A 10,912-nucleotide genomic window follows, 5' to 3' on the forward strand; every position below is an offset into this window, starting at 1 on the left:
CCATTACTACCAAACATAAATTCATATATATATTTTTTACATTTGGTATCAGACTTGTTTGTGGTGTTTACATTCTCAAAAATCATTTTTGGATTAAACTACCAAATACATCCTCAAATTATAAAAAATTTAAATCCTATTTGTCATTTTCATTTTACAAAACAATTTTTTAAAAATGTTCTGTAAAACGTAGACGGGCTCTTAGTTTGCCAAAATGAAAACCAAGTGGACAGAGGGTTTCACTTTTTCTCTTTCCCCATAGGTCAGAAAATCATTTCCCAAACATTAAAAAGACAACAATTTTTCATTGAGAAATGCAAAGGAGACTCTCAAAAGTGAAATTCTCCATGGACTCTCTGCTAACTCATATTTTTTGCACAATATTAAATTATTTTGGCACGAGAATTAACATTAAAACTGTAAAGTGACAAGAAGTCCATGAAAAATCGCACTTTAAGAGAGTATGCTTAGCATTTATCTGTTTCACTTCCAAGTTCATTTTTACACAAACAAAATCCACGGTGTCCAAGAGTTTGAACTTCCTCCTTCATGGGTTTGATATGTTGCAGGTTTCATTGAGTATCTAAAATGCGGCTGAAAGATCATAAATACTTTATATTTTGTAACCTTGACTTCCACATATAAAATGCGGTTGAAAGATCATAAATACTTAATTATGTTCCAAAATTTCAAAAATCAACTTCTGCCAACACTTTTGATTCGAAGTTTTGAGGTGCTACGTACACATAAAGCTGAGCATAAAAACACTTTCAGATAGTCGAACTTAAGATCTCAACTACAGTGATGAGTGTTCTTAACCGCATGAGCCATAAACCTCTCGTTTGAATTTTTGGATGGGTTTAGTTGGTGTGAACGTGAATGGAGTTGGGCAAAGATAACCAACGTCTACAATTGGGCCAAGACAGCCACTCAGTTGGACCTCAAACCATCTCAAAAGCCAGACAGTCGTAGATCCGAGCCTAATGGGGCGCAACGAACGACATCCAAGCAGTTGCCAAAAATGTAGGCATGTATTACAGTATCAGCACTTGACTGCGGTGCATACGGCCAGGGTTACGCACCACCAAGCTACTATCCACTGCATCCCTTGCCACACAAGTACACACTCCCAATAAATTAACCTCAAACACCACCTTCTAAATTCACATCAATTACTTAATCTTCTTTTTCGTCGTCGTCGTCTTCTTCTTCTTCTTATTATCGGTGATTAATTAGCAAAACTAAAATTATGGCGGAAGGTGGCAACAAGAAGCCGTTGATGCTAGTCGCAGTGGACGACAGTGATCATAGCTTTTACGCGTTGGAGTGGACTTTGGATCATTTATTTGCTCAGGGCACCAACCATCCTTTCAAGCTCGTCATTGTTCATGCTAGGGCTTCTCCCTCATCTGCACTCGGCGTCGCCGGATTCGGTAATCAATCAGACTAATCTAAATTAATTAATCACTTTATTCTGATTCATTAGTTTGTGAGGATTTATTTTTTTTTTTTTTAATTTTCTGATTGAAATGCAGGTTCTGGGGAGTTTATAACTTCCTTGGAGTCGGATATGAAGAAAATATCTAGTAAGACCGTGCAGAAGGCCAAGGACTTTTGTACCAGTAAAAAGGTAATTGAAGCGTTGTAAATAGTAAATACCGTTCATAAGCATCACTTGATTAAGAGCTATAAATGATACATCGACTGTCATATGATACGATCAACTAATAATATGATTTATCGAGTCGATGAGGTTAATTAGTAAGCTTGCAGGTGGAAAATGTGGAAGTGGAGGTAATGGAAGGCGATCCAAGAAATGTTATGTGCGACGCTGTGGATAAACATCATGCCTCCCTTTTGGTTCTTGGCAGTCACGGTTATGGACTCGTAAAGAGGTCCGTTTCTCCATTTCTCAGTTCTCATGCTTTGTATAAGTGGAAATGTTATGATCAATCGTATAAATCGAGTTCACGAAATTAGAATGATCGTAACTAACTCACGTGCGTATGTGCGATTAATCTTAACACTTGTCTCGTATAAAAAATGTGTTAGATAATTAATCCGTGACACAGTTCAAATACGTATTTGCAGGGCGGTTCTGGGAAGTGTAAGCGACTATTGTGCCCATCACGCAAGGTGCTCCGTGATGATTGTGAAGAAACCTGTCACGCGTTAAGCCATTTCCTTCAACGTTACATATAAATAAGGAAAGCTATTCGGCCCTAAGAATAGTGATAGGCCGTATTATTTGGACTTTAATTTTCAGGGTAATCGAATGATGAATTGCAGTTTGTTTTGTAACCATCTATTGTTGGATTATATTGCATAATATTGCGCCATATCTCGCATTGCGGATAAATTTTTGCAACATAACGTGAAAATTACTTTTCTTGCCCAACCCGACGAAAATCTTTATGTCTTCTCCCTCTCCCGATACCAGACGCCAAGCCTCACTCTTCTCACATACACAGCGGCGGCGTCTCCTCTCCTTCCTTCCTCCATGCCTCTTTCCTTGGCGCCTCCGTGCTGGGTAGGGGCGGCAGTTTAGACCGAACCTGTAACCCGATCCAACCCACTAATTAGAATTAATATGGATGAACTTGTCAATTACCATTAATTAATTAACGGGTCATTTTGAATTTACCCCACAAACACGTGTCAGTTTGAGTTTATTTAGATTTGTGTTGATATTTGTTATTCCTCCAGGCCTCCATGCCAGGTCCTCATGGATTTTTCAAGCATTTTTTCTTTCCTCCTCCCGTTGTGTATGTACATGTGTGATGTGCTGCTGGGTTGTTTGCTTTGTTGAAAAATATGTCAGATTTTGCTAAAAAATGGGCCAAAGAAAGTTGGGCAAGGAGAGATGAGCAAAACAAGTACGGAAATGGAATTGGATTCTACATGAAATTCCTGAACTTGAATTACATAAATTTTGGTTTCCTTATTATGCATGAATGTGAAATTTTTGTTAATTAAATGTGTTTTTAGTGGAAGAATTGATATTTTTATTCACTATTATTCTCACAGCTATAGAGCATTGTGCGAGAATTTTAGCTAAGTACACACAATAAAGATGAATACCACTAAACAAACGACACATCAATCATCATCAATGAGAGTCGACATAAAATCTCTGATTTCCTAATAGAGATAAACACGACTCAACCGTAGTGCTAGAGTTTCTCACTCCAAAAGTCAGATGGCATATTTGTAAACAAGGAAAAACAAGGCTCTGTACAAACTGAATGCCTGGTATAGTTATGAAACATCCTTCTACTTGACAAATATATTTAGATTTCTTTGTGAAATTGGAAGAGGAAAAACGATTTGCATCAGGTTCTATTACCAATTCCAACTATTTTCACAACTGTTTGCAGACAAACGAAAGTAATTGATTTCAAACACAATATTATTATTTCTCAACCAAAATTTAGAACCAAACAAATTAGAAATCAATGTCGAAATACCATTAAAACCAAGATAGAAGGCATATAAAACCAAGTCAACAAACACGTGGAGCTTACTATGCCAATTGCTTAGCACTTGATCTCCTTCAAACCATGAACAAAGTAGATAAATGTTGGGTCGGTCGCACCCTCATTGCAGTAGGCAAAGACCAAACTGCCATCATCATGCATGTTTTCCCCAACAAAGCTGCAAAAGAGCATCTGCTATCTTTCAAGTAACAGATTATAGTTCAACTGATGCAATACTTTTGCAACATTAGATTATAAATACAGGACGGAATCAACAAAACTTACAATTGGAGGTCGCTGAGCTTCCCAAGCAGAAACTTGGTTGCTGCCTCAATCTTCTTCTTAAATACCTCTTGGCTCCCCCCCCCCCTCCTTCCTCTTCCAAACTTGGGTGTCAACAGTTTGATGTACCTCTTCACCCATGTGACTGTTAGACGAAGTCCACCTCAGGATACTTCTCCCGTGCATTAAGTGTTAAAGATGCTCCTCATGCAGTGCACTGTGCTTTACAGTTTGCACTGTGCTTTACAGACTGGAAAATGGTTTACCACCTAAGAATGTATGATTATGCATAGTGGACAGCAAGGATGCCACTTCCAGTTGGTTTGTTTATTTGCATGCGTATGTAGTAAAACTGTATATAAAACTCTGCTGCAATTGCAGCAGATAATAATTCAATACAACAGATTGGATCCAATTTTACATGGTTTCTAGAGCCTTTTTTGTCTAAACGACAAAGATCCTAGTCCTGTCATCCTTCCCAACATCGCTTCCATGGCTGAAAACAATGTTCCCGTTGCTCCTGTGGTCCAATCCAACCCCCAAACTCCTACCTTCCAGCCATTCTCCACTGTCGTCAATATCAAATTAGATAGGACCAACTACCCACTGTGGTTGGCACAAATTCTCCCTATTCTGAAAAGTAGGGATCTGATGGGCTACGTTGATGGCACGGTGTTATGTCCTGCAAAACATGTTGATGGTGTTGCTACTGTCAATCCTGCATACACAACTTGGGTGCAGCAGGATCAAATGATTCTTAGTTGGATTAATGGATCTCTCACTGCTTCTGTCTTGTCTGTGGTGGCAAACAAAAGAACGGCTCGAGCTACCTGGGAAGCTCTAGATCAAAGGTATGCATCCACATCTCAAAATCGCATCTTGTTTCTGAGAAATGCGTTGTTGCAGACAAAAAAGGTGATCTATCTGTGGCGGATTACCTGGATCGAATGAATGCACTAGCTGACAACCTTGCCCTTGCTGGGCAACCTGTGAGTGACGACGAACTGGTTCAGATCGTGTTGAATAATCTTGGGCCAGCGTTCGAGATGACTGTGAGTGCTGCACAAGCACGTGACACTCCTATCACTTATCCAACTCTTGAATCTTTGCTGCTGACTACGGAAAGGCGACTGGCAGAACACAACGTTCCTTTGGTTGAAGGCACTGCTGTCAATGCCTTTGTGGCTTCACGAGGACGTAGTGGTGGACGTTCTCGTGGTGGAGGACGTGGCAACTTCTCCAACCGTGGTGCAGCTCCGAGAGGAAATAACTCTCGCAACAACAATCCTTTGCAGAATACCCAAGGTAATGGAGACAGGTTTATTTCTTATGGCGAAAGAATAGTTTGTCAAATCTGTGGTAAACCAGGACATCCTGCCCTTGATTGTTACCATCGCATGAACACTGCATTCGAAGGACGAATACCAGCTGCCCGTCTTTCAGCAATGACGTCTTCACCTATCACCCTGAACAAACAAAAGAATGGCTCTTGGCTCCTTGACACAGGTGCCAACGCGCACATAACTCCTGATCTTCAGAACTTGATCAATCCCAAAGAATACAATGGGAATGAAGGCGTGGGAGGTGTAGGTAATAATGCAGGTATCTCGATTGCACACTATGGTTCAAATAAACTTGAAACTAATGCTTGCTCCTTTGTTTTACGAAATGTCCTTCACTGTCCTAATGCTTCCACCAATATACTCTCTGCCCATAGGTTTACCCTAGATAATGACTGTTACCTAATCATTTTTCCCCATTTCTTTCTTGTCAAGGACCTCAAGACACGGAAGATGCTTTTCCGAGGGAGATGTGAGAATGGGTTGTACCCATTTCCAAATGGCAGTGGACATTTCAAGCATTCTATATCTGCGTGTGTGGGTGTAAGGGTTTCGGCCCCAACGTGGCATGCTCGTCTTGGTCACCCTGCCAAACCAATAATTCAATTTTTAGTTTCAAATAAAATGGTATCTATTGATGGTGCCTGTGATGTACCCTTTTGTGAGTCATGCCCTCTAGGTAAAAGCACTAGGTTACCTTTCAATATTTCCGAGTCTATGTCTAAATTTCCTTTACAACTTCTACATTCTGATGTGTGGTGTTCTCCCATTATTTCTAATGAAGGTTATCGTTATTATGTTTTGTTTGTTGATGATTATTCGAGATATTCTTGGATTTTTCCCATGAAACAAAAATCTGAAGTGTTTGAAATCTTTGTCAAGTTTAAAGCCACAGTTGAAAATATGTTTAATTGCAAAATCAAAACTCTTCAATGTGATGAAGGTGGTGAATATAAAAGTCATGTGTTCCAACAATTTTTTGATGTTCATGGTATTTCACAACGCTTTTCGTGCCCTAAACACCCTGAACAAAATGGTTTAGCAGAACGCAAACATCGCCACATTGTTGAAACTGCCATTGTCATGCTTTCCAAATCTTCCATGTCACATAAATTTTGGGTTGAGGCTTGTTTAACTGCTACATACTTAATCAATCGCTTGCCAACGCGTGTGCTTTCAAACACTTCACCATTTGAGAAAATTTTTCAAAAACAACCAAAGTATGACATGTTAAAAGTATTTGGGTGTCGTTGTTTTCCCTGGTTAACACCATACAATCAACATAAATTGCAACCAAAGTCTAAACCATGTGTTTTTCTTGGATACTCACTCAATCATCAAGGATACAAATGCTTGGATCTGTCCACAAGACGAGTTTATTTGTCTCGCCATGTCCTATTCGATGAGGACTTCTTCCCTTTTAAGGGACTCATGTCTTCGTCTGAGAGTGTCGACCTGCCAGGTAACAATTTTTCACCCCCGTTATTATTTAACTTTCCCTTATCTAGTAATCCTTCCCTACCTGCTTTGCCTAATCCTAGCCCAAATGTTTCTTGTTCTATCCCACAAGTCATGACCTCTATCCCACAAGTTTTGACCTCTGTCCCATGTTCAGACTCCCTTCATGATTCCACCACCGTGCCAAATACAAACCTGTCCCCTGTTGAACCTAGCCGAAGTTTAGGAATCTCCCTTCAACCCAATGAGCAAGTATTAGTGGATTCTCAACCTGTGCATATTGATGAACCTAGTACTACGGGTCATTCCATGACTACTCGATTCAAGTCAGGGGTTATCAAACCTAACCCTAAGTATGCTATGCATGTTGCCGTTGATTCTGTGTCTGTTGAACCTACTTGTTACAGCCAGGCAGTCAAGCATGAGGAATGGCGATATGCAATGGTCCAGGAGTTCAATGCTTTACAACGGTGTGGGACGTGGACTTTAGTTCCATTTCATCATACCATGAATGTGCTTCCCAATAAATGGGTGTTCAAGATTAAAAGAAGAGCTGATGGTACTATCGAGCGTCACAAAGCTCGTTTAGTAGCCAATGGCTTTCACCAGAAAGCTGGGGTGGATTATAATGAGACGTTCAGTCCCATGGTTAAGCACACCACCATTCGGTTTGTCTTGAGTCTTGCCGTGTCCAAGAAATGGCCTGTGCGCCAACTCGATGTGCAAAATGCGTTTTTGCATGGCCATTTATCTGAAGATGTGTTCATGCGTCAACCTTCAGGTTTCATTGATCAGCAGTTTCCCAACCATGTCTATAAGTTGCAACGTTCACTTTATGGTTTAAAACAAGCGCCTAGGGCTTGGTTTCAACGGTTTTCGGATTTTTTACTTCAACTCGGTTTTGAAGAATCCACCTGTGACTACAGTTTGTTTGTCTTCAATAAACGAGGTGTCTATCTTCTCCTGTTAGTCTATGTCGATGACATCTTAATTACAGGAAATAGTTCTACTCAAATGGCAAATTTGATAAAGAAACTTGGCAGTTTGTTTTCCATGAAGGACTTGGGACCATTGAATTATTTCCTGGGTATTGAGGTCCAATATAATGGTGATTCCATGCATCTCAGTCAGTCTAAGTATGCCTTAGACTTACTCACTCGAACTAAGTTTACTGATGTCAAACCTATTTCTACTCCGGTGGTGACTGGTCAGAAATTGAGTGCACATGTTGGTGATCCCCATGAGCATCCAGAAATGTATCGTAGTGTTGTTGGTGCTTTACAGTATCTAACACTAACTCGGCCTGATTTGTCGTACGCTGTAAATCAGGTGTGCCAGTTCATGCATTCACCAAAGAACACACATTGGGCAGCGGTTAAACGCATACTTCGTTACTTAAAAGCAACGTTTAGTCATGGCTTAATATATCGACCTGGAGATGCCACCTTAACAGCCTATTCTGATGTAGACTATGCAGGTAACCCTGATACTCGTCATTCTACTGGAGGCTTCTGTATTTATTTGGGCTCAAACCTTGTGTCCTGGAGCTCGAAGAAGCAGAAGACTGTCTCAAGATCGAGTGCCGAGGCGGAGTACCGGCAATTGGCTTATACTGCCGCTGAGCTCTCATGGTTACGATCGTTATATCGTGATCTCCATTTGCACTTGGTTCGACCAGTTATATGGTGTGATAATGTCTCCTCGATTGCTCTTGCTTCCAATCCCGTTTTTCATTCCAGAACCAAGCATTTGGAAGTTGATTTTCATTATGTTCGTGAGAAAGTTGTTCGTGGGCAGCTTTTGGTTCATTATGTCTGTTCTCAGGACCAACTGGCTGACATTTTTACCAAAGGGTTATCTTCGTCAAGGTTTAAATTTCTGGTTTCCAAGCTTCCAGTTGTCTCCCCACCAGTAAGCTTGCGGGGGGCTGTTAGACGAAGTCCACCTCAGGATACTTCTCCCGTGCATTAAGTGTTAAAGATGCTCCTCATGCAGTGCACTGTGCTTTACAGTTTGCACTGTGCTTTACAGACTGGAAAATGGTTTACCACCTAAGAATGTATGATTATGCATAGTGGACAGCAAGGATGCCACTTCCAGTTGGTTTGTTTATTTGCATGCGTATGTAGTACAACTGTATATAAAACTCTGCTGCAATTGCAGCAGATAATAATTCAATACAACAGATTGGATCCAATTTTACAGTGACAAACTGCTTCTTGTCATATGGAGGTTGCTCCTGCAAGCGTCAGACAATAACAATCAACTTCTACTCGTAAAGAACCTTGGAGAGCAACAGTACAGTGAGCACCACATACCTGAAGTCTAATTTAAGCATACGCGGAAGATTGGGGAGAAATTTTTTTACCAGTAAGGAGATTTTGGCAGACCACCATGATTGAGCTCTCGGATCGCCCTAACAAGTTTACGGCGGAGTTTGAGAGGAGGGCAGAAACCGACGCGGCAACGATAGCAAGAGAGTTTCTAAAAGCCACTGGTAACTATTATATATACGAGGCGAGGGTTTGGGAAGAGCACAGCAAGAGGCTACGCAACTACGAGAATGCACTTGATTTTCTGTAAAATTACTTGTAAGCCCTTTTTGATGTTCGTTTCCGAATCCGAGTAGAACGAGGTTTCTGGATCGTCGGAGCGGACTAACTCTTAATTTGGGCCTAAATAGGCCTGTTGAAATTTGTATTGGGCCCAATTAATTCAAGTTTAATTCGGATAGGCTTTTTAGCCAAAATGGTCTATGAGATTTACATAACTCATCACTTTGGTTCATGAGATTTGAAATCAATAAAAGTGGTATCTAAGTTTATCCACCATCAATCATTTTGGTCATTCCTTGAAAAATCTCCATTAAACAAGGAGAAAATGACAAAAGACTCTCAATTTTTGTCAAATCATTGTGGCCTATTGTTTATTAAATTAAGGGTATTTTTGGCATTTGGTTCCTATTTAACATAATTTTTCAAGAAATGACCAAAATGATTGATGATGAACAAACTTAGGAACCACTTCTATTGATTTCAAATCTCATGGACTAAAGTGATGAGTTATGAAATCTCAATGACTAGGTTAAAAAGTCATTTGGATATAGTGGTGTTGTCCACATACTTATTTTTACTTTTCACATCTCTCATTTTCAACTGTTGGATTAAATAAATCAAAGAAGATCAATGAATAAAAATTAACAGAAATGTGTGGGAGGTAAAAAGGAGTGTCTGGATAACACTACATTAGGATATTGTTTACTAATTTGAACATTTATCAATAAACACGGTTTGTCAACCATTTTCTTAAAATATCATCTATGTCTTTATATTTCTTATTGTATCCTTAATTGCACTAAATTGATCATAACCTTTCAAAATATTTCAAATACCTATCCAACCTTAAATGATGATTTCAAATCGGTCCTAACATTTACATAATAAAGGGGCGTTACGGCCTTGTTGGAGTTGATTCAGCCTCAAATACTCGACCGCTCCAATATTAGGATTTACTTAACATCCCACGCAAATTGTATGTGTGCAATTTTGAGTTTGGTCGTGTCAAAATGGTTACATATCTTCCTTTTGCCGTTTGAGGTTATTCGAGCTCATTCAATTGCGCCTTTGATGAAACTAGTATCAACAACGAAAACTTAGCGCAATGATATTTTTAATGTTTTTACCACCAAATTTATTTTCCTTTTCCAGCTGCCCAAGACAAATAAGAAAATTGCATTATATGACTTTAATTGTCACACAAATTTCAAAAGGATGGAAATAAAGCCAATAGAGTGTTTCAGTATTGACTGACAGACGTCAGCTGTTAAGCAAATAATATCCTTCAACATTTAATATCATCACTCTAATAACAATTGTGTGGAATGCATTTATGTCATTGTAACGCTCATATGTAATTTTTTAAATAAAAAATCAACGTATTTCGTCGAGTGTATCGAAGATTAAATCTCAACCGTCAGATTATCATTGGCCCACTCACCATCCATGCAACTCAAAAATGTTCAAACATGTCTAAAACCACACCAAGCCTACACATCCAAACATCAACCAACCAATCACCATCCGACATATCGGAAACCCCTCCACGTGTCAACCGGGCGTTTCACCGTGTCAATCACCCCCATAGACTCGACCACAGGAAATCAAGTCCTCTTTTAACCTCCATTGATACACTTGCCACTCTGATGAGACGAGTTACCGTACGTAGACGCTGGAGAAAACCCAAATCGGTTTAATTTTTGCTCCCTTCAGAGTTTTTCCCACCTCTGCTTTTTCTGCTCCTCTTTACATACTCTCTCTCTCTCTCTCTCTCTCTCTCTCTCTCTCTCTCAGAGCGCAA

At 39.8% G+C, this 10,912-nt stretch overlaps 1 protein-coding gene and 1 long non-coding RNA gene across 3 annotated transcripts; one reads left to right on the plus strand and one right to left on the minus strand.

Moving 5' to 3' along the window:
* The first annotated feature begins 672 nt into the window (after positions 1–672).
* LOC137731789 (universal stress protein PHOS32) lies at positions 673–2,359 on the plus strand. The gene is made up of 4 exons (XM_068471008.2): positions 673–1,433; positions 1,536–1,630; positions 1,774–1,895; positions 2,092–2,359. The coding sequence occupies exons 1-4, from the start codon at positions 1,250–1,252 to the stop codon at positions 2,174–2,176; spliced, it is 486 nt and encodes a 161-aa protein (XP_068327109.2). The 5' UTR covers positions 673–1,249; the 3' UTR covers positions 2,177–2,359.
* LOC137731788 (uncharacterized) lies at positions 2,224–3,879 on the minus strand. Of its 2 annotated transcripts, XR_015958047.1 has the most exons (4): positions 3,762–3,879; positions 3,525–3,654; positions 2,612–2,800; positions 2,276–2,555 (listed from the first exon to the last, which is right to left on the minus strand). It is a non-coding gene; the product is annotated as an uncharacterized LOC137731788 (long non-coding RNA). The 2 variants fall into 2 exon arrangements; XR_015958046.1 differs by lacking the exon at positions 2,612–2,800 and having other exon boundaries at positions 2,224–2,555.
* Positions 3,880–10,912: the final 7,033 nt, after the last annotated feature.

The sequence above is a fragment of the Pyrus communis genome, chromosome 16 (assembly GCF_041283825.1).
Source record: "Pyrus communis isolate YQ-2024b chromosome 16, ASM4128382v1, whole genome shotgun sequence".
NCBI classification, from domain to species: Eukaryota; Viridiplantae; Streptophyta; class Magnoliopsida; order Rosales; family Rosaceae; genus Pyrus; species Pyrus communis.

What these genes read in the sequence shown, in the direction of transcription:
- LOC137731789 (XM_068471008.2), top strand. Translation starts at nt 1,250, where the DNA reads ATGGCGGAAGGTGGCAACAAGAAGCCGTTGATGCTAGTCGCAGTGGAC. An exon ending in ACTCGGCGTCGCCGGATTCG is followed by an intron (nt 1,434 to 1,535) that starts GTAATCAATCAG and finishes ATTGAAATGCAG; the next exon opens with GTTCTGGGGAGTTTATAACT. An exon ending in ACTTTTGTACCAGTAAAAAG is followed by an intron (nt 1,631 to 1,773) that starts GTAATTGAAGCG and finishes GTAAGCTTGCAG; the next exon opens with GTGGAAAATGTGGAAGTGGA.